Genomic DNA, 24,044 nt, shown 5'->3' with positions numbered 1-24,044 from the left:
ATAATATTTTGGATGTTCGTCCTTTTAAGGATTTCTTCATCCAAACATTAGCGGTGAACAATAACCACAACTTTCTCCTCCCAAAATAAGATTTTTATAGTTTTTGGAATATTGGCCAATACCCTTTGGAGTTTTACAAACAGGTTGTAAAATCCACAAATGCAAGAAAATGATTTTGTGTTTAAGAATATCTATGCGAAAACACATTTTCAAAACTTCCAATATTTTTTTTTTATATATAAAAAGAACATTCAAAACATGCTAGTGTATTGGCCGTATGCATGAAAACGAAACATTTTTTTTTTTATAAACTCTTTATTTTTTTTTTACGAAAACAGGTGTTTTTTAAATACTGAAATTATATCCCCATAGTATAAAAAAATGCAAATCAATATATACCAAAAACAACAATATATTTTTTTTTACTTTTTCAGAAATTTTTTATTTTTTATTTTTTTATTTTTATTGAGAAAGAAAAAAAAATATACATATATACACACACATGCATAATATAATAATAATAATAATATAATATAATATTAATATATTAAATGGGCTGGGCCGGCCCAATTAACTGGGCCGGACTCCAGCCCCAAAAATTGTTGGGCCGGACTCGGCCCAACAGCAACCTACTTTGGTCTGGGCCGGACCGGCCCAGACCCATATCATTGGGCCAGACACTGTCTGGCCCAACAAAAAAAAGAAGAAATGAAACGGGGGGGGAATTATTTTCCCCCCACCTCCTGCATGCAGAAACGATTCTGCATGCAGGAGGCCAAAACTTGCGCCCGGATTAACAAGAAAGTGTGCAGGGGGGAGGAGACGTACCTGGCGCGGCGGAGACGATGGCTTGCTGACGGTGCTGCAGTGTCGTGGCTTCACGGACGGCGGCTCCAGGGCGGCGCTGCGGCTGTTTTCTAACGGTTCGTCGTCGTTCAACCGGTTCGTTCCTTCTGTTTCAGCTTCTTGAGTTCCCTCTCAGTTTCAACTATCCCAAGCTTCTCAACTTTTGGGTTTTCGGTGGCTGTTTCTTGAGTTCGGTGGTTTCTCTCTCTTTCGGTCTCTCTCTCTCTCTCACTGTTTCGGTTCTTCTCTTTCTTTTGCGGGTCCTCTCTTGGTCCTCCCCTCTCCTTCTCACTCTGCTTCCTCTCTATTTATAGGCAATATCGGGGCATGCATGGGGGAACAAGGCGTGCTGGTCGGTCGGTCGGCAGGCGCCGCTGCCAAGGTGCTTCTCTCGGGTTCGGTGGCGCGGCGGGTGGTCGGCCAGCGGCTTCGGCTTCGGGGGTCCCAAAGTGTGGGGCGTCGGGCCATGGCACGTGAGGAGAGAGGCGGGGACAAAAACCCCGGTTTTCCTCTCCTCTGCTACGCCTGCGGGGGGGAAGAAGAAGAGAAACAGTGCCGTTCAAAACGGCACCGTTTGGTCTTTTTTTTTTTTTTAAAAAAAAAAAAAAAAAAAAAACGCATGAAACGGCGTCGTTTTGGAGAAAACGCGCCGTTTCATTTAAATTTGGTGCCAGAAATGCGCCAACGTTCACATCAGTCCCCCAATTATTTTTGTTCCTTTCAATTGCGTCCCTGACAATTTCGGTCTTGTCCGCCAAGTTGGCCGCCTTTTCCACTTTGGTCCTTGGCCTCTAAATTATGCAATTTAGCCCTCAATTGATCAATAAACTTCCAATTTCTTCAATTAGGCCCCTCAATCAACTCCAAACAGCCCCCCTATCTTTGCGCCTTTTCCAAATTGGTCCCTGGTTTCGGATTTTCACAATTAAACCCCTAATTGGCCATTAAACTTCAATATTTATGCAATTAAGCCCCTGATTTGACTTAATAAATTCCTAAAAATCATAATTTGGCCCCAGAACTTTAATTTCTTCAATTTAAAGCCCAAATTGACTTAAAAAATCAATTTTCTTGCAATCAAATCCCCTATAAATCCAATAAAAAATCAATTAAACCCATAAACATCCAAATTTGGGCTTCTCTCCTCAAAATTCAAAATTTCCTTCTCAATAGGGTTCTCATCCTTCCCGAATATATTGTCAAAAATCCAATCTTTATACTCCTTGACCAATTTTCTGACCATTTTCTGAGCGCTTCTGCCTCTTGTCATTTTTCTAACCTTCTTTGGCTATTTATTTTATTTTTTTTGCGGGGACCCAAAAATGGGTTACAACAAAACACTCCCTCTCCAGCTTTGTTATCCCATTTCTGCCTTAGTGATGATGGGATATGTGTGTAACACAAGCAACCAAACACCTTCAGATGCTTGACTCCTGGCTTCCTTCCCCTGAAGGCTTCAAAAGGAGTCTTTTTAGTAATAGATGTTGTATAACATCTGTTCTGAATATACACAGTTGTATTTACAGCTTTTGCTCAGAAGATTATTGGCATTCCTTTCTCTATCAGCATGGATCTTGCCATTTCACAAATTATTCTATTTCTCCTCTCTGCAACTCCATTCTGTTAAGGAGAGTATGCAACTGTCAGTTGCCTCTCCATTCCTTGTTTCTCACAGAATTCTTCAAACTCTTTTGAAGTATATTCTCCACCTCTATCACTTCTCCGCTTCTTTAATTTATATCCACTTTGCAACTCAACGAATGCTTTAAATTTCTTGAACACATTGAGTGCATCAGATTTGTTTCTGAGGAAGTATACCCAACACATTCTTGAGTAATCATCAATGAATGTGATGAAGTATCTGTTCCCTCCCACAGATTCATTCTGCATTGGTCCACACAGATCAGTGTGGATTAATTCCAGTGGATAGCTTGCTCTCCACGCTTGCTCTTTGTCGAATTTCTCCCTGTGATGTTTGCCTGATGCACAGCCTGCACAAACATCTTCTACTTCAGTCAGAAAAGGAAGTCCACATACCATCTCTTTCTGCTACATCTTCTTCATGCTAGCAAAATTCAAGTGTCCTAGTCTTCTATGCCATATCCAGGAATCCTCAGTCACTGAGGCTTTCCTTGCTGCGGGTGTGATGGACTCAAGTGAGAGTGGAAAGCATCGATTTCCTCCCATGATCACTATTGCAATAACATTGTTGAGGCTTTCATCATCAAATATTACTGCTTTGTTGCCTCCAAACAGAATGTAATAACCATGCTCCATCATCTGGCCTACACTTAGTAGATTTTCATCCAATCCAGGAACAACCAATACCTCTTTTATGTATCTTTTCCCATGCTGAGTTTCCACAACCAATGTACCTTTTCCAGTTGCTTGCAGAAGGTCTCCTGAGCCTATCTTTACTTTGCAGGTTACTGTTCTATCAATGCTGATTAGTTCAGATTCTTGAGAAGTCATGTGGTTGCTGCAGGCACTATCCACAAACCATATCTTCTTGTCTTACAAACTTGCATAATGGCAAGCATAGAACATAGTTCCAATGGTGACTCTTTCTTCTTTGGCATAATTTGCTAATTGTTTGTGACTGTGACTTTCACAATCTTTTACAATATGACCAAACTGATTGCATCTTCCACATCTTGGCTTTCCTTTGTGTCTGCATAATCCAAAGTGTTGCTTCTGGCAGGCTTGGAATTGTGGCTTTATACTTGCTTGACTACTTCCCCAAGCAGTGTTGTTCCAGCTTGAATTATTATAGTTGGTTCCAATTCTGTTTGGAAATGAATTTGGTCCTATCCTGTCTTTTGATTGCCATCTTTGAAGGGGTCTGCCTTGGAAACCCTTGTGTGAGCTGTAGGCTTGATTGTTTCCAATCTTTAAACTACTAAAGGCTTTCTCTGTTCCTGTTAGCTTATCCCTTTCATCATGTAGATCCTCCCTCTTATCATAAACTTTAATAGAAGCAATGACTTCTTCTGCTCTCAGAACATCAAGATCTCGTGTCTCCTCAATGATTGACACAATGGACTTATATCTTCTACTTAAACTCATTAGCAGTTTCTGCACAATTCTATTTTCTGATACATCTTCTCCTAATGATTTCAGGTTATTCACAGTTGCAAAGAATTTAGCTAGATATCCATCTAAGCTTTCACTTTCTGCCATTCTCAAGTATTCAAAGTCAGCTCTCACTACTTGAAGTTTTACAGCTCTAACCTTTTAATCTCCTCTGAATTCTCTGCTCAAAATGTCCCAAGCTCCTTTTGCAGTCTTTTCATTTCTTATTCGTGGGAAGAGGTCGTCTGTTAATGCTCCTTGTATGAGGCTTAATGCCTTTGCATTCTTGATTTTGTCTTCTCTGGATGTCGTGGATGCATGCAATGTAGTTTGCTCAGCTTCACTCTCTTCATCACTTGATCCAGTTGCAATCTCAGGTGATTGATGAGATTTTATTCCAACTTCTATTACGTCCCATAGATCGAATGCTATGAGGATTGTCTCCATCTTTACAGCCCAAAAATCATAATTTGTGCCATTGAACTGTGGAGTTCTTAAATCTCCTCCAGTAGAGCTTGATCCTACCATTTTGAGTAATTAACAGTTTCAATCAATCTATTTTTCACAGTTTACGCCCCTCTTAGGAATCAGTTTGTGAGCTCTGATACCATGTAGATTTTCTGATGATTAAAAGAAATGTTTGTAGAAGAGTTTTATAGAGAAGATGAGAAGAGAATTTTGTATTTCCTTTTCTCTTTTTTCTTACTGTTTCATTAATGCAGAACTCTGCTTATATACATATTACATGTAATTAACAACATAATTCTTGATCAATTCATCTCAACCATTCATTAGTTGAGGGCTACGATTCTTACATATGTAAGAAACGGTTTGTAACAGAAAAAACAGTTATAACAGCTATAACTACTTTAACTGTTTTTTAACTGCTGTAGCTGCTTTGTAACAGAATCTTCTTCTTTCATCCATTCTTCATTCTTCTCGTTATAACCACAGTATTTACTTCTGAAGCTTTAACAACTAGTAATCAGCTTAACTTCCAACAAGAACTCCTTCAATCTTTGCCCAGGCTCTTCAAGAAAAAATTAAAAATAAAAAGATTAATACAAGTCGTTGCTCACCTCATGTGCTTAAATGTGGCATATACTAATTATTTTTTACCTTTAGGGTTCCAAACAAAGGTAGAAGGAATCATTTTTCACCCCTTTATCTAGATATATCCTTCAGCATGCAGATATGTTTATCATGCTTATAGGGTTCACCCTTCCCACCATGACACTTTCCTAAACTCTGAATCTTCTGACCATATAAAATCTTAAGGGCCTTAGAAGTGTACGAGTCCAGGACACATGAAGTTAGAGACCTCTCATCAGAGAAGCACAAAAGAACAATGAGATTAAGGTTAACCTGGTCTACCAGGCAAGCAAACATGGCTTCAAGTGCAATAACACATTATGGGAACATAACACATACTGCTCAAAATATCATAATATCATTATTCTTATCTAGGTGAGGCTCGATTCCCTTGTTATTTACTAAAAGACCCAAAAACTTTCCTATGATGGTAAAGACATATTTAGAAGGATTAAGCTTCATTTGATGATGATCAAGCATATAAAAGGACTTCTTCTTGGTCTAGGAAATGTTACTTAAAAGTCTTGCTCTTTACTAACATGTCATTAACATATCCCTTCATAATCCTCCCAAGTTGGTCCTTGAATATTTTTTTTTACCATCTACTAATAAGTGACCTCTACATTTTTAAGCTTGAAAGGCATAGCTTTGTAACAAAATGTTTCCCTTTAATTATAAAGCATGGGAATTTGGTGATAGCTAGAGTTGGCATCCAAGAATCTAAGTTATTCAAAACTTATGGTAGAGTCAACCAATCAGTCAATCTTAGGAAGATGATGGTTTTCTTAGTGAAAAAATTGTTTAAATTTGTGAAGTTCACATGCATCTACCATTTGTTGTTGCTTTTCTTGACCATTGCCATATTTTCTAGCTATATATGGTACATCACTTCTCTAATGAAGCCAACAATTAAGAGCTTATATATCTCTTATGTTATTACTTTATGTCTTTCACCCCTGAAATTTCTCTTATTTTGGCGGACTAGGTGAAAAATCGGGTCTACTTTCAAATGATAAGTGGCTATTTCAGGACTAATTCCTGACATGTTGGAGGCACCCATTGTAAAATTGGATCTTTGGATATGGAGGAGCTCCGTTAGTTATTACTATTGTGTTGGTGTTAGAGTGGAGCCTGTTTTCATTATTGTTTTATTTTCTTCTAAAGGGACATCCCTTGATTTTTTAGTAACTTCATTTCTAACCTCCACCTTTTCTTTCAATGACCCGTGGTGATCCAATGCTAGGGCCTTTTTACCTTTCAAGCAGGTACAAACACATTATCTTAAGGTCACTTGATTCCCTTGCACTGTAGCCACTCTTTTTTTAGTTAGAAACTTCAATGCCAAGTACCTAATGTTGATTATAACATTGATTTGATATAGAAAAGGTCTACCCAGAATGTTGTTGTAAGCCAAGGCCATATCATTGACCATAAAGGTTTGCTAGAGGGAAACACACCTAAAGGAAGTGCCAAGAGTAACTGGGATTTCCAGGGCGCCTTTTAATGGTATGCCCGAGCCTTCTATCCCAATTAGGAGAGTCTTTACTAGAGCCAGTCTTGAGGGGGGGTATTTGATTAGTACTTAAAAGTGCATGTTTATCAAGGTTTTATATCATCATTTTGCACTTGAAGTATCAATAACTCCTTAACTAAAGCATGTTTTATAATAACAAGTTTGATATTATAAGATACCTTAATTTATGGTAAATGCTCATTTTAAATGCAGGACTATCACATAAATAAAAGGATTGATTGATGAGTTTAAGCATTGAAAGTTAAGGGACAAAGAGATGGCTAAACTTAGAAAAGAGATGTCGGTGCAGTCCAAACCGGAACATTGCTCGGTAATTGGATCATATCTGGAGCTCTAGATTTCGGATTTAGGTCCACTTTATATGGATGGAAAGGTAAGACAAAAGCCTACAACTTTCATGAGGAGCCCAAGATTTGAAAAGGTCGTTTTGAAGTCCAAATTGAAGGAACAACGAAGAAGTCCGAAGCTGTCCTGCAGCCCAAACACTATTTAGTGTTCAGCCCATATCTTGAGTTCTAGAAGTCCAAATGACCTCATCTTTTTTTTGTTGGAAAGCTGAGACAATTTCCTAGAACATTCTTGAGGATTCTGGGCAAATTATGATGTTAGCAATGACGTCTTGATCAGACAAGAAGATAAGGATTGTTATCTAGTCAAGATGTGGCCACCCACTCATCAATTAGTCAACAAATCAATAGTTCCAAATTTTGGCCTATAAAAGGAGGCACTTACCATGTATTGAGGCATCTTGGTTTCCAGATCAAGATCATGTTATTGCTTTCTCTCTTTGTATTGCTTATGTTTTGCTTTCATTAATATCAAGTTTAAGCACTTCATTTCCTTTCTTTTACTTAGTTAACTTCTTTCTCATTTATGTTCTTATCTTGTTTATTTATGTTTCTTTCTTTCATTATGTTTAGCTAAGTTAATTATGTCAAGGTGAAAAGGGCACACTAATGGTGTAAGAATAAGTATAATATAAACTTAACATGGACCTTAACGATGGATACTAACATGTTTTATATTTGTTATCTTGTTCACTTTTAATACTTTGCTTGTTAAATGGTTAATCTAGATTTATGTTGTATAACACTTGGTACAACAAATACTTGGTACTTTCATAGCTCATACTGTATGGTATAACCGACACCTGAGCTATGAAAGGGACTTGATTTGTTGTTAACATAAGTTATAATCATGAACGCCTGCCAACATTTACAAGTATTAGCTTTATTCGAATAAGATAACTAATGTAATCATGTTAACAATTTATAATCTGATTGGAACCTCCTTTATGTGTGGTTTCCAATTGAGTAATAAGAGTTTATATTATACTTGTTTGAAGTACCATTAGTGGATCCTCTAACCTTGACATTCGTTTTCATCATTGTTTAATCCTTACATTAATCTTCCAACTCAAAGTTCTCATTAATTTCTTCATCTTCTTCTATTACTACTACTACTACTATTGTTATTATTATTATTGTTATTGTTGTTATTTACATTCTGTAATATATCCCTTTGATCTTTTCATAAACTCAGTATATAGGCTGGAAACCTGTGACCCGGTCTTTTGGATCATTCTCAGGTGTAACAACGCCACGTACTGAGTATTGTAATTATTATTGTTATTATTATTGTTGTTGTTGTTGTTTTGTTATTTATAATTTATACAATTAACCTCTCTGTGGTTCGACCCCGGTCTTGCCGGGTTATTTATTACTTCGACACTCCTGCACTTGGGAAGAGACATCAAGCTTTTGGTCGTGTCAAGTTTTTGGCGCCGTTGCCGGGGAGGTAAATTCTTGTATAAATTATAATATTTAATTTATTTTCTCTTTTCACTTTTCATTTTATCTATTTTTGTTTCCTTTGTTTTGTTTTGTTTCTTTTTCTTTTATTTTCTTTTCTTGCTTTTATTCTCTTCTTACACGTGCATGAGAGTTTGGTCACGTACATTAAGTGGTAGACTTTGTAGGGTATCCTCATCATTTTCAGAAAATATGGCCGAAGAAGATAATCAATCACTTCATAATGAGAATAATGAGAATAACCGTATGAGAACACTTAGAGACCACATGAATCCCACAAGAACAAGTGCACCCTCATGCATAGTTTTCCCTCCTGATGCATCTCATTTTAATTTTAAGCCAGGCATTATTCAACTTTTACCATCTTTTCATGGCTTAGACTTAGAAAATCCATACTTGCATTTAAGGGAATTTGAGGAGGTCTGTAATACCTATAATGACTCAAATTGTAGCATGAACACCATTCGATTAAAGCTTTTTCCTTTTTCATTAAAAGATAAAGCTAAAACATGGCTACAAAATTTGAGACCAGGATCCATTCGTGCTTGGGATGATATGCAACAACAATTTTTTAAAGAAGTTTTTTCCATCTCATAGAACAAACTCTTTCAAAAGACAAATCATCACTTTCACTCAAAAACCAGGAGAAACATTTTACCAATGTTGGGATAGGTATCGAGATTTGCTTAATACTTGCCCACATCATGGTTTTGAAACATGGAGATTGGTTTCACATTTTTATGAAGGTTTAACACCTAGAGATAGGCAAATGGTTGAATTGATGTGCAATGGAACCTTTGAAGATAAAGACCCTAATGAAGCAATGGAGTACCTAGACTTGCTAGCCGAAAATGCTCAAAATTGGGACACCACAGGTACTTATGAGGCACCAAGTAAAACTCAACCTCATACATCTAGTGGGGGTATGCACAACCTTAGGGAAGATCATGACCTCCAAGCCAAGTTTGCATCTTTAGCTAGAAAAGTCGAGGCACTAGAATTGAAAAAGAGTGGTCAATTAAAATCTGTTCAAGACATTGTGTGTCAAATCTGTGAAACAAATGAGCATGCAACCAATGATTGTCCAACTTTGCCTTCTTTCAAGGAATGCCTCCATGAACAAGCCCATGCTTTAAACAGTTTCCAAAGACCCAACCATAACCCATACTCACAAACATATAACCCTGGTTGGAGAAATCACCCAAATTTTAGTTGGAAGAGTGATAGCAACAATGCACAAACTTCACATCCACCGTTTCAAGCACACCATAATTTCCAAAATTCTCATGGATATGCACCTCCTTATGCTCCACCTCCTAGAAGAAATTTTGAGGAAACATTGCATGCATTCATTGAAAAGCAGGAGACAATCAACACTCAACTTGCTCAAAGCATGACCGATTTTAAAGATGCTCTTGCAAAATTAACATCTGCTCTCAGTTTCCAAGAGAAAGGTAAGTTTCCTTCTCAACCACAGCAAAATCCAAAGGGGCAATACAATGCAAATGCAAGTAGTTCTGGAAGCCAACACATGGATCAAGTCAAATCAGTCATCACTCTTCGTAGTGGTAAGGTTATTGAAAAACCTATTCTTGAACCTTGTGAGAAAGATGATGAGTCTATCTCTGAGGGTAAGGAAGGGGTTGAACCTGAACATTGCAAAGAAAAGGCTGATTCCCCGCCAGCACTTCCATTTCCTCATGCCTTGACCAAACAAAGGAAAGTTAGTCACAACTCTGAAATCTTTGAAATTTTCAAACAGGTAAGGATCAATATACCTTTGTTGGATGCTATTAAACAGGTTCCTTCCTATGCTAAATTTTTGAAAGATTTGTGCACTGTGAAGAGAAAATTGAATGTGAAAAAGAAAGCCTTTTTAGCCGAACAAGTAAGTGCCATTCTTCAAAACAATAATGCTTTGAAATATAAAGACCCTGGTTGTCCTACAATTTCTTGCTTTATTGGAGAACATAAAATTGAAAGAGCCTTACTTGATCTTGGAGCTAGTGTGAATTTACTTCCATATTCAGTCTTTCAAAGTCTCAATCTAGGTGAGTTAAAACCAACTTCTGTAACTCTTTTACTCGCTGATAGATCTGTAAAAGTGCCTAGAGGAATAATTGAAGATGTGTTAGTACAAGTCGATAAATTCATTTATCCTGTGGATTTTATTGTCTTGGACACGCAACCTGTTGAAGCATGTAATTCATTTCCTATTATTTTAGGACGTCCATTTCTTGCAACTTCTAATGCATTGATTAATTGTAGGAATGGACTCATGAAGTTATCTTTTGGAAACATGACATTAGAGATGAATATTTTCAACGTTTGCAAGCAGCCTGAAGATGATAATGATTTACAAGAAGTAGATCATATTGAAGAATTAGTTCATGATCAACTTGAATCTACTTTGAGTAAAATTGAGTTGGATGAATATGAAGATTTGCAAATGATTTATTCTCAGGAAGAAATCACGGATGAAAAAGGCACCGAAAATATTGATGCCGATCTTTTGTCAAGAGTGACAACAGATTTGATATCTGACATCACACCAATCGATGATTACTTTCCTGAAGAATCCTTACTTTCTCTCAGTTCAATGCCTTGGTTTGCTAAAAATATCAATTTTCTTGCAACAGGAGATTTGCCAGCTCACTGGAGTACCGAAGACAAAGGAAAGTTTTTGAACGAAGTGAAGAACTTTTACTTAGATGACCCTTACTTATTCAAAAATTGTCCTGATCAAATATTTCAAAAATGCATTCCCGACAATGAGGTAAGTAATGTCATTAAACTTTGTCATTCTGAAGCATGTGGGAGTCAATTCTCATCAAGAGAGACGACTGCAAAAATCTTACAAAATGGATTTTATTGGCCCACCATGTTCAAGGACACACATGCATTCTGCAAAACTTGTGAAAATTGTCAAAAAGTTGATACTGGTCAAAAAGTTTTGCTTTATAATTCTCAACTCCATTTATTTCCTGAAAAACTAAGATCAAGATGGAGCGGTCCATTTATTTTGAAACATGTGTATCCTCATGGGGCCCTTGATATTGAGAATCCAAAGAATGACAATGTTTTGAAGGTAAATGAACATCGTTTAAAAGCTTACTTTGATGAGTTTCCTAGTGAAAATGAATCCATTGGTTTGAATAATCTTATTGATAAAGGTTGATTAATTTGTTTTTCTCACTTTTTTTTTTTGTTGCTTTTTAGTGTGACTTTTGTTTTGCTAGTCTCTCACCCCGGTCAAATGGCGGATAACGGTACTCCGTGACTCTTAAGTCGGTTCTTTCAGTTTCCCAAATAACTGATATCTGTATATGTTTGTATAATTCTTAGCTCTTTCTTCTTTCTTTGAATCTCCCATCCAATTCTCATTTAAAAATGGACAGCACTCTTGATAAGTTGAAAAGGTATTTTCCTGCTCTGCCTCAAAATGCGATTACAAAAATTTACCGTGCTAGGTGTGAAAGATTACGGTTGTTAATGAATCATGGAATTCCTGAAGATATTCGCTGGCTAATTGAAGCAAAGGTCCGATTATCAGGTGAGTCCTCCAATTCTTTCATTTCACACATGCCTGGAACAGGTAAAAGCACTTTTGCAAAGAAACGTCGTGCAAAACGACTGAAAGTCTGTCATCGATGTGCCAGATGGACTTGTAATGCGACATGTCGTTCTTTAGGAATGGTATCTGTAAACCGTGAAGATAAAATACAATTCATTAAGGATGGCCTGAGTAAGGGGTCTTTAGATAATCTTTTGTTGACCCTTGAGACGCATCCTAGTGGAGATGTGCATCGTGTAATTCATGATTTATGGCCACAATTCCATAAAGAACATGATCGACTTAGTCTTGGGAATCTGACTAAAAAAGACCCTGTTTGCCAGTTTTTAAGAAAACTGGATGGGAAGCCTATCCCCGACCCATAGAGGGCGTTTAAGCCGTTCTTGGACGTAAAACCAAGGGAAAATGTGAGCCACAATCACAACTACCTGTACATACATGCTTTGTCAAAATAAAGTAAAAAGCTTAGATTAGATTTGAGCCTTCATCTGTGAAACCTTGTGTCTTTTGGTTTTATTAATAGCATATTATTTTGTTTTGTTACTTCTTATGTTTGCTTAAGTGTGTTTCAGGTTTGTCATTGTTCGCTGTTTCAGGTGATGTCTTCTATACTCTATCTTTCTACCTTCGAACATTGAGGACAATGTCTCGTTTTGGTTGGGGGGAGAGGGTAGTAGTTTAAAAAAAAAAAAAAATACTAACTTGCTAACTGTTTTTGCTATTATTAAAAACCATTTGACAAAATTGTTATTAGGATGGCAGAGTATGGAATCAATTTTATTGACTCTAGAGACGCATCTTAGTAAGTTTCATTACCAAGGTCTATCATAATACTTCTTGAAATATTCAGGTTTTCAAACTCTCACATTGTTATCACTTGATTCTGCTCCTATACTCATTTAACAAGTATTATTAAACCTTCATTTTCACACACACACTTTAACATATGATTGTGGGTTGCACATTGGATTATTACATTAATTATGTTCTTTTGTTGAAGGTAACAACTAAGGGAAAAGGATAGTATATAATTTGAAAAGAAAAAAAAAAAAAAAAAAAAAGATGGTATTGATGATAATAAAACGTGGATAAGTTTGGTTTCGTAGCCTCCCTAACCTAAGCAATTAAGCCCGAAGGGGTGTTTTTAACACCTAATACCCTAAAGTCAACTGACTTGGGAGCTATTGGCCCAAAGCTTGTTACATGGGTTAAGGAGAAAAGCTTAAGGGAATCAAACATTGCACTATCTACGTATCAGTATCTGCAACCCGAGTTGTTAAGCTCGTAGGGGTGTCTCAACACCTAATGCCCTAAGACCAACTGGTCTGGGAGTCATTAGCCTAAAACTCGTTACATGGGTTAAAGATACATTGTGTTTTAAGTTGTATGTGTATATAAAATAAAAAAGAAAATAAAAAGAAAAAAAAAAAGAGAAAAAAAAAAAAAAAAGAAGAAAAAAAATCCCAACCCAAGGAAGTTCACCTTAAACATTTGAACATAATATTGTTTTCTTCCAACAAAAGCCCCATCATCTATGTTTTCATTGAGCACACAAAAAGAAGGTTTATTAATATCTTGTTTACGAAGTATGAAGCAGGAATATAAATTTAATGAGAGTTTGTTTATCTGGATAGATTAATGGAAGTTGAATGATGAATGCCTTGCTTTGTGGAACTTGCAAATTGTTTCTCTATTTTAACGCTTTAGATTACTAGGGACTAGTAATAAGCTGGTTGGGGGGTGTGATTAGTACTTAAAAGTGCATGTTTATCAAGGTTTTATATCATCATTTTGCACTTGAAGTATCAATAACTCCTTAACTAAAGCATGTTTTATAATAACAAGTTTGATATTATAAGATACCTTAATTTATGGTAAATGCTCATTTTAAATGCAGGACTATCACATAAATAAAAGGATTGATTGATGAGTTTAAGCATTGAAAGTTTAAGGGACAAAGAGATGGCCAAACTTAGAAAAGAGATGTCGGTGCAGTCCAAACCGGAACATTGCTCGGTAATTGGATCATATCTGGAGCTCTAGATTTCGGATTTAGGTCCACTTTATATGGATGGAAAGGTAAGACAAAAAGCCTACAACTTTCATGAGGAGCCCAAGATTTGAAAAGGTCGTTTTGAAGTCCAAATTGAAGGAACAACGAAGAAGTCCGAAGCTGTCCTGCAGCCCAAACACTATTTAGTGTTCAGCCCATATCTTGAGTTCTAGAAGTCCAAATGACCTCATCTTTTTTTTGTTGGAAAGCTGAGACAATTTCCTAGAACATTCTTGAGGATTCTGGGCAAATTATGATGTTAGCAATGACGTCTTGATCAGACAAGAAGATAAGGATTGTTATCTAGTCAAGATGTGGCCACCCACTCATCAATTAGTCAACAAATCAATAGTTCCAAATTTTGGCCTATAAAAGGAGGCACTTACCATGTATTGAGGCATCTTGGTTTCCAGATCAAGATCATGTTATTGCTTTCTCTCTTTGTATTGCTTATGTTTTGCTTTCATTAATATCAAGTTTAAGCACTTCATTTCCTTTCTTTTACTTAGTTAACTTCTTTCTCATTTATGTTCTTATCTTGTTTATTTATGTTTCTTTCTTTCATTATGTTTAGCTAAGTTAATTATGTCAAGGTGAAAAGGGCACACTAATGGTGTAAGAATAAGTATAATATAAACTTAACATGGACCTTAACGATGGATACTAACATGTTTTATATTTGTTATCTTGTTCACTTTTAATACTTTGCTTGTTAAATGGTTAATCTAGATTTATGTTGTATAACACTTGGTACAACAAATACTTGGTACTTTCATAGCTCATACTGTATGGTATAACCGACACCTGAGCTATGAAAGGGACTTGATTTGTTGTTAACATAAGTTATAATCATGAACGCCTGCCAACATTTACAAGTATTAGCTTTATTCGAATAAGATAACTAATGTAATCATGTTAACAATTTATAATCTGATTGGAACCTCCTTTATGTGTGGTTTCCAATTGAGTAATAAGAGTTTATATTATACTTGTTTGAAGTACCATTAGTGGATCCTCTAACCTTGACATTCGTTTTCATCATTGTTTAATCCTTACATTAATCTTCCAACTCAAAGTTCTCATTAATTTCTTCATCTTCTTCTATTACTACTACTACTACTATTGTTATTATTATTATTGTTATTGTTGTTATTTACATTCTGTAATATATCCCTTTGATCTTTTCATAAACTCAGTATATAGGCTGGAAACCTGTGACCCGGTCTTTTGGATCATTCTCAGGTGTAACAACGCCACGTACTGAGTATTGTAATTATTATTGTTATTATTATTGTTGTTGTTGTTGTTTTGTTATTTATAATTTATACAATTAACCTCTCTGTGGTTCGACCCCGGTCTTGCCGGGTTATTTATTACTTCGACACTCCTGCACTTGGGAAGAGACATCAAGCTTTTGGTCGTGTCAGTATTCCCATTTATGCAATCACATCACTGGAAAGGATATTAATGGCACTACCATCATCCACCAACACTCGATGGACTTGATAGTTAGAAAGGATTGTTCAGATGACTAGGGTATCCTAATGTGAGAAGGTTACTCCCTCTCCATATTCTAAAGTGAAGATGATGGGCTCATGCCACTGGTTCAGAATACGTGCAGTTATAAAGACCTATTTTCTATAGTTTTCTCTTTCTCGTATTGAATCACTCCTTGTTAAGGTGTAATCTAAGATCACATTGATTTCAATTACTTAATTACATATATTGGTTGAGCTCGTCCTTGTTTTGGCCAAGATAGGAATCCCTCTTCAAGAGATGGTGAATTATCCTTTAACTATCAATCTCTTGATTTTTTTTTCAAAACATAACACTATTTCGTGTCATGTCCTTTATCCATGTGGAACATACAATACTTTTTGAAAAAGCAAGTACTGGGTGGTGATCTCATACATGGAAGGTACTGAAAAAATTCTTTACCCTTGATGGTCGTGAAGACTTATATGAGGGTGCCATTCAATGAAATAATATGTATTTTAAAGTAGCTCGTGTGTTTCATGATCGATCTTTTCTTGTTTTTTCTAGGGTTATTATCTCTCCCAGAAAATCAATCCCACTCAAAAGACCTTTCTGCATAATTTTCCTTAGAGAAACAAGGAGGCCCATGGTGCAATACATTTGCCTCTTCCATTTTTATATGGTTCTTTATGGCCTGCTTTACTGTTAACATGCTTTTATTTGGTAAAGTGTAAAACTCCTTCCACAAAGCTTTCCTTTATACTTCACTTATCAAGGTCTTAGAAGCCATTAACTTAATTATCTCCTTGACCTTGAGTATTTTCTCTTTAAACCTCTTCAGTTATGTTTGTATGAACTAGTCATCTGCTTGAGTAACCCTAAAAAATTTTATGGAGCTTCTTTCAGCTAGAATGCTCATGCGAATTGTGCCACCAGCTTGGAACAAAGGTTGCCAAAGCTTATAATAGAGTCTAGATCCAAATTACTATATCATGCATGTATTGACCCTCTAAAGGTTGTGGGAGGATCTTCCATATGGCATAGCTTGTAACAACCCCAATCTATGTGTGTGTGTGTGTTGATTTTAAATGGTGTAAAAGTTTTAATAAAAAAAAATCAAAATTTCAGTGAAATCTCTTTTGTATTTTTAATACCAAGTTATTGACTCAAAGAATTTCTCAAACTGCAATCAACAATCGCAATGCTCATCTCATCACATAGGACTTCATAACTCAACCATAGTCTCAACTTCCCTTCTTCTTCTTTTTTTGTGTGTGTAGAATTAGCATATAATAAAATTTTAAAACTAATCGGTTCACAACAAGCATCAATTTTTTTTAAAAATAAATATGTTTAATTAAGCATACAACAAAACTATATACTAACACAATAAGAACAACTTCTTTCAATTACATCATCTAAAAAAGATAATTTAAACATTTAAATTCTTAAACATAGAAGTGTTCATAACAACAAAGTATTAATTCTTCCAAATACATAATTAACTTAACAAAAGACTTATATCTATATGTCTACTTCCTAGCTCGAGGGTACGAGGTACTTAAAATAATATCCATATGTATATATACTATGTAAGATTAAAATTTACACTTTACAATAAAAAACAAAAAAAACAAAAACAAAACAAGGACTTTTTAATTCATGCTTAATAATTCATTCACCGCATTATTTAATGGCGTAGCTTATCACTAATTTGTTAACGTTTTCGACAATCCTTAACTAAGGCATTATTTCCATTAACCAGGAAATAATCTTCTTAACTCGTCTATTAGTTAGTGCATTATTTTCCTTGGCCAAGTATTAATCTTTGGCCCACCCATTTAACAAGATATTATTTCCATCAATCCGAAAATAATATTTTTATTCGCCCATTCGACAAGTTATTATTTCCATTAATCAAGAAATAATCTTGCAACTCTCCCACTCGGCAGAACATTATTTTCATTAACCAGAAAATAATATCTCAACCTGCCTATTCGATATGGAATTATTTCTATTAATTAGTAAATAATCTTTTGATACCCTCATTTGACAAGGCATTATTCTATTTTTTTTATTTCACAATTTTACACTAAAATTACATTCAAAGGAAATTGATTCCAATAATTATTGAAATAGACTGCTAGATTATTTCAAGGTGTTGAACACCTATGTAATGTCTTTGTGCGTGATGTGTTTTGTTGTTTCTAAAATAACTCCACAACCTCACTTGTATCACCAAAACTAACAAATCACTAACCGTTTATTTTCCATAAGAATCAATCTTATCTTCCATATAAATTTCAATTTCAAATCATCAACTCAATACGATTCATGTATTTTCCCGTGCCAGTTCTGGGTTTGTAACGGGAATGCTCCCATGTCATGCACTCGGTCAGCTCAGCATTTTCAAGGTAGTATAATATGCAGAAGTTAGGGCACATGTTAATTTTCTGGTATTCTAAACTGATGGATTTCATTATGGACTTAGCAGCATAGAAGTTCTCTTTCAGCCTATTCTCTTAAGGTAAAATACTTCTCGTCCATTTGATAATTCCATCATAATCGACCTCACTCAATTCACAATCCAACTTAATAGTGAACACCTATGTAACGATCGATAATTTACTATGATTCGTGCAGCCATCTCGTAATGGTTCATCAAAATCTTTCAACATATCAAAAAAACCGGTCGTGTCTGCATTAAGTTCTTCTATAATTGGGCATTGACTGTCATTATCTTTATTCATTCTCATTGCATCCATAACCATATTCTTGTAAGGATTAATGTTGTCATTTACAACTCCATGCATGTTTCTAACACTAGAAGTTGATCCAACCATTCTTTCTATCATGCTCTCATTACAAACAAATAGTTCTCTGTGTGCATACCAACATAGATAATTCTTCATGAACCCCCTGTGTAGAAGATACATCGTTATAACATCTGAATGCAGATACTTTTTATTTTTACACTTCCTGCATGTACACCTAATATCGCCTCCACTAAAATTTCTTGGAATAGATGTGTAAAATTAATAAAACCTTCAACCCCTTTACAAGAATCCATCCTCCACAATCCTTGTGATGAATCTAGATACATCCATGAACGATCATCCATGACTTCTATCGAACCTCTATAAAATAAAAATAAAAACATGTATTAATTCACTACGTTAAGTAAATAAATTTGCAAAAATAGTGGTTTAACTCGAGATTATCCAGCAAACTAATTAAAACTTCTTTAAAATATTCATTATCAATTATCAACGTCCATACAAATTTATACACATAAATTTATGAAAATTACAAATCATCAATAGCATTGATAAAAAATTAAAACGGGCCTGTTAAACAAGCTATTATTTATTTCATCTCAATACATCTAATTCGGTAATTTGACATGAGTTTCAACAAATTAAAAATAAATAAAATTTTATAAATACTAAAACAAACCATAACAAATACAAAATTATGCATTCATACTACAAGTTTGTTTGAGAAATAACAAATAAAACATGTACATGCACAAACAAAATACATATACTAAAAAAAACATTAAATAATAAAATTGGCATTTTAATGTTAAAATTAAAAAATATATATATATTTGATTACAAAGATGACAAAATTCACAATAAATCAGAACACAGATGTTGTGACTATAAAAGTTAAAAAAGGATGACTTATGTTTGCAGTTGGGGGGTGGGGGAAGAAGAAGGAGAAATAGGGGAGGGGAAGCAGCATGGTGATATATTAACCTTTACCGATGGAATCACCAACGAAAATATTCCATCAGCGATTATGACGGTGAAGGGGTCACGTCATTGTACGGAGATCCCGGCTTGAATCCCTCGGTAATTCTATCGGTAAAATCACCGGTAAAATCTTCCACGTCAACGACCTGATTTTTTTAAAAAAAAAATTCTATATATTTCATCTATAATTTTGTCGGTATATACCGACAGACGTATTCCATCAATATATACCAATGATTTTACCAGCTGATTTACATCCATCAATAATTATCACCCCAAATTGTGTTGGTTTAGTCAAATTTCTTATTGTGGTGAATTATACAAAAAGTGTTGAGTCGAGGCATTATATCATAGCTTTCATCGTGCTATATTGTGGTTTTGTTGCTACCTTGAGTAAGGAGTGCGAGCTTGCATGCAAAGCATGGGTATTTATAGAGCATTTATCCTTTGCTTAAGTTCTTATCAACAATATAATACTCAAACATTCAAATTTGACAATTGTATGCATAAACACTAATACATGTAATTAATATATTTAATAAACAAGGAAACTTGTGATATATAAACAACAATATTAATAATAAGGATGACGACGATGACCTGGGAGCTTAATTACTTATGACTAACTTCTGGGGGGGGGGGGTTTGTGTGCTTGTACAAACACTTTAAACCCCTTATTGGTCAAAATAATTGCTTTTTAATTGCGTGGATTAAGAAGAAACCTAATCTTAATTATCTACCGATCAAGAATTTCTAGATTCTTCAATTTTTATAATCTTGGAGAGAACGTCTTCATCTTGTAATCTTCGTCCTCTTGTATTCTTCAAGGAATTCATGATTTTCATCCATGAAAAAAACAAATACCCAAAACCATAGGCCCTCTCTCTTTCTTTGTTTCACGGATTAGATTGCTTGTTGTGTTCATTAATTTAATTTTTTGATATATGGCTTTCTGATGGAATTCAAGTCTTCAATGATCGTTTCCTTTCATTAATATTTCAATTCAACTTAAGACCATACCGAGTTAAGTTATTGGGTTATTAGATGAATTCAAAGGTTATCGAGTTAATTCAAATTAATTATTTTATTAAAATAATTTTATTTAAAAAAAAAACTTTTTAAATTCAATTAAATTTAATCAAATTAATCGAATCAATATATTTTTCAATTCAACTTTAGAACATCCTGACTTAAGTTTGGAATCATATATTTTTTAAAATCAACCTCTCAATCTCAAACCAAAACAGGGTTTATCAAATGTGTTTTCAGCCCCTCATTCAAATGATATCATTATCCATCTTTCCCTCTTCACTTTAAGAGTCCCTAAAGTCCTTTCACAGATTAAAATCTAATATTTAACAAAGCTGCATTTCAACAAATCTGTATTTTCCTTTAATGTTGCCACCTATTTTGAAAATCAGGAATTTCAGAAGCTAGAAGTTTTGCCTATTTAATCCATGTCATTCGTAGAGATGAACACGTACCCGAAATTATTGATTTTTTAAGTTAGCTATATATTTCGGAGTCCATCTATTAGTTATCTTCTTCCTCTAAGATGTGTACTCAAAACTTGGCTGAAGAACTTAATCCCATCTCTAAACATCACACATGACAGGGACAAGGAGCTGGTTAACTTAACAAAACCTTTAGGATTATAACGTACACAAATACACACACAAAGAGGTATACAACCACTTCCTTATTACATCACAGCATGGTAATGGCATGGAGCTATATATGCAGAGACCAAGGCTTTGAGCACTGCCTTATTATCAAATAAGGGAAATTCACAAGGTATTTATGTAGGGTTCACCCACTCTTGAGTCTGGAGATCCTCCACAAGTTCTTTATCCAAATGGAATGCTGTGGTGATGACAGCAGGATTAATAGAGGGACTGGCTCCAAAGATTGCATTTGCTACTGTATTTACTCCTGGATTTTGACTTGTTAACGCAGCGATAGCAACTGCTGGAGTTTTTCCAATATTCAACTGGAAGTGAACGAGGCCAAATGGAAACACAATGAGATCTCCTGGTTTTAGAATCTTTGCAAAGAGACGATGATCAGGGTTTGACGTGACAAAACCAGCATAAAGAGTGCCCTTTAAAACCAATAGAACCTCTGACGCTCTAGGGTGATAGTGTGGAGGGTTCAGGCCACCATTTGGAGTAAAATCTATACGTGCCATAGATACACCAAGAGTGTTGAGTCCTGGCATTAGATCGGCCGTCACTATATTAACATGCACTCCAAGTTGATTTGATGTGTCTCCAGGAACATCAAACCCTGAAAACGAGAAATCATCTGGAGTGTAAAGGCTTGGATTCTTGCAAAATTTCCCATTGACAAGCACTGCACACACAAACAAAGCCGTATTAGTTGTCATGTAAATTCAAAATGAATGATATATATAAAAGTTCATCACTTGAAAATATCATATATAATTAATTTGACTGCATGGTACCGCCATGTCACATGCATATTTTATGTGCTCAGCTATATATTATATATTGTGATCATAGAATTCGACCGATACAGTGAATATATGTAGACTCATGTTGAATCGGGATCGTGAAATTTAAATGAAACAGTGAAAAATGACAAAAGAAAGAGAAAAATCAGTATGTAACCAGCAGAATCAGTATTATTTATGGCTACACATATGTCTTGAAGGGGGCTGGGGTCATAGGCAGTGGCAAATGAGGAAGACAGAGCCAAGAGAGCAAGAGCTCCTAGCAAATTAGCAACTTTCATATCGTTCTCTCTTTTTCTAGGATTGTCTTTTGGGTGTGGAGTGAGAACTTGCATGCAGAGCATGGGTATTTATAGATGAGTTATACGTCGTTTAAGTTTTGTTTTTCAACAACTTATCTTTGATCTTTGACCAGTCAAACACTGGCATTTGACAATTGTATGCAGAAACCCTAATAGACCTTCACTAGTTAAATATACATTTTGGCCCAAACAGAGCACACACTCATTATAAGCAATGGTGAGAACCCGGCCAGGAGCCTGATGATGACTAAGTTAAGGCAAAAAAGAGTTCAACAACTACTGTAATGTCTCTCTATTGGCCAGAGGTGGATAAAGAAGAAACGTATAATCATAATTGCTTAACTAAGTTGACTAGGTTTGATGCTAATAGGCCTGAATGGACCATACTCGGGGATAGAGGGATTTCAAGTGACCATTTTGGTGCATGCGTTGTCAATTTTAGGGGACATACGAGACATTAAATGTACCTGCAAAATTGCTACTTGGGCAATGTTCATGGAGAAGATGATGAACCGTGACAAGGCGACGTGTCACTGGGTCTCTGTTTTTTTTTCTTTTTAATGCAAAAACGATGCCGTTTTGGGTTAGATAATGGAGTTTTGTCAAACGTCAATTGAGTCCTTTCGCATCCATTCAATTGTACCCCTAATTAACCCTAAACCTTTGATTTAATGCAATTTATCCCCTACCGAAACTTCAATTGGAACCCTAAGTTTACGTGCCTTTTGCAGTGTAGTCCTTAGTCTCGGATTTATGCAATTTCACCCCTAGTTGACCATTAAACTTTCAAATTCTTCAATTTCACTCCTGATTTTTTGTCAATTATACCCCTATAGTTTGGCACCTTTTGCATATTGGTCCTTGGCTACTAATTTTATCAATTTATCCCCTAATTGACCAAAAAAACTTCAATTTTCTTGCAATTTAACCCCTGATTTCAATCAATTGACTTGGTAAAAAATTAAATTTGGTCTCTTAAAATTCAAATCTTTCCAATTAAGCCCAAATTAGGCTCCCGAACTTAATTTTCACCAATTAAGCTCCAACAAAATTTAATTTGGCTCATGATTAAATCAAATTGGCCTATTAAAAATTTAATTATATCCTTGGATTTAATTTTTATGCAAATTCGTCCAATAATAATTTAATTTGACATTGAATTTGTACTTGTTCATTTTTGGATATAATGGGGTACAGTTAAACCTTGAATTTCCTCCAAAATTACAGCTTGGTTTTTTATGTATATATATTTTTTGGAATGCTTCCATGTTTGCTTGCTTCATGTCGTCAACATTTATTTTATTTTTTATTTTTATTTTGAAAAAAAATGAATTTTAAAGAATAACCTAAAATTAGGTTATGACATATACAATCATCAGAGTCCAATGTTCGCTTGATAATTGGGTCAGGGAACTTTTTTAATAGCAGTCATGACATCTAAGGCAAGATTCAGAGGCACTTGACTTGTCACGGCAACAATGGAAGCACCAAATGTAGCAGCTGACATTGGTGGCGGCGCAAGAGAGGAAGAAGAGTGAGTGATTGGTGTAACAGCAGCAACCCGTTGAAGTTCCTGATTATTCATTGATAGATGAGAAGGAGAGCAGAATTTTCCGGAGGAAGAACAATATAAAAAAAAGGGAGAAAAAGGATTGGACGTGTTGAAGTTTCTAGAGAAAAATGAAGTTGTGATTTTCCTGCTCTAATACCAAGTTAAGTTAAAAGATTGATTATATATGAATTGCAATGATTGTTAAAGGCTGCAACCATTTTTTGTATTTATACTTTTAAGGTTGTGTACAATACAAGAATGAAATATACTACACATGAATGTGTGTGTGTGTAAAGGAGTCTAGCCTCTTTCCATAATAACCCCTTTCTTAGTTTGAACTAGAGTTTGAATCCAAGACGATTAGGAGAAATAAACGCTTTGTTATACGTGGATGATCTTCTAAAGCCATGCTGAAGAGATTATGAGAAACAAACGCTTTATAATTAAAAATAGAAATTTGAAATTAAATGAAGTCATGCTGAAGCCGCACCAATGAGAAGA

General features: G+C 35.2%; 2 protein-coding genes and 1 pseudogene across 2 annotated transcripts; all 3 read right to left on the bottom strand.

Moving 5' to 3' along the window:
• The window catches only part of LOC118036273 (mechanosensitive ion channel protein 6-like), a 6,449-nt pseudogene extending 3,563 nt beyond the window's left edge, over positions 1 to 2,886 (bottom strand).
• A 9-nt stretch (positions 2,887 to 2,895) lies between these two features.
• On the bottom strand, positions 2,896 to 4,026 carry LOC118040506 (uncharacterized). Its single transcript, XM_035047475.1, has 2 exons — positions 3,369 to 4,026; positions 2,896 to 3,275 (listed from the first exon to the last, which is right to left on the bottom strand). The coding sequence occupies exons 1-2, from the start codon at positions 4,024 to 4,026 to the stop codon at positions 2,896 to 2,898; spliced, it is 1,038 nt and encodes a 345-aa protein (XP_034903366.1).
• Positions 4,027 to 20,845: 16,819 nt separating this feature from the next.
• On the bottom strand, positions 20,846 to 21,995 carry LOC118040502 (germin-like protein subfamily 1 member 13). Its single transcript, XM_035047472.2, has 2 exons — positions 21,847 to 21,995; positions 20,846 to 21,568 (listed from the first exon to the last, which is right to left on the bottom strand). The coding sequence occupies exons 1-2, from the start codon at positions 21,968 to 21,970 to the stop codon at positions 21,015 to 21,017; spliced, it is 678 nt and encodes a 225-aa protein (XP_034903363.1). The 5' UTR covers positions 21,971 to 21,995; the 3' UTR covers positions 20,846 to 21,014.
• Between the last annotated feature and the right edge of the window lie 2,049 nt (positions 21,996 to 24,044).

The sequence above is a fragment of the Populus alba genome, chromosome 4 (assembly GCF_005239225.2).
Source record: "Populus alba chromosome 4, ASM523922v2, whole genome shotgun sequence".
Lineage (NCBI taxonomy): Eukaryota > Viridiplantae > Streptophyta > Magnoliopsida > Malpighiales > Salicaceae > Populus > Populus alba.
The sequence above is the reverse complement of the archived record's forward strand: the minus strand, read 5'-3'. Positions and strand labels throughout refer to the sequence as shown.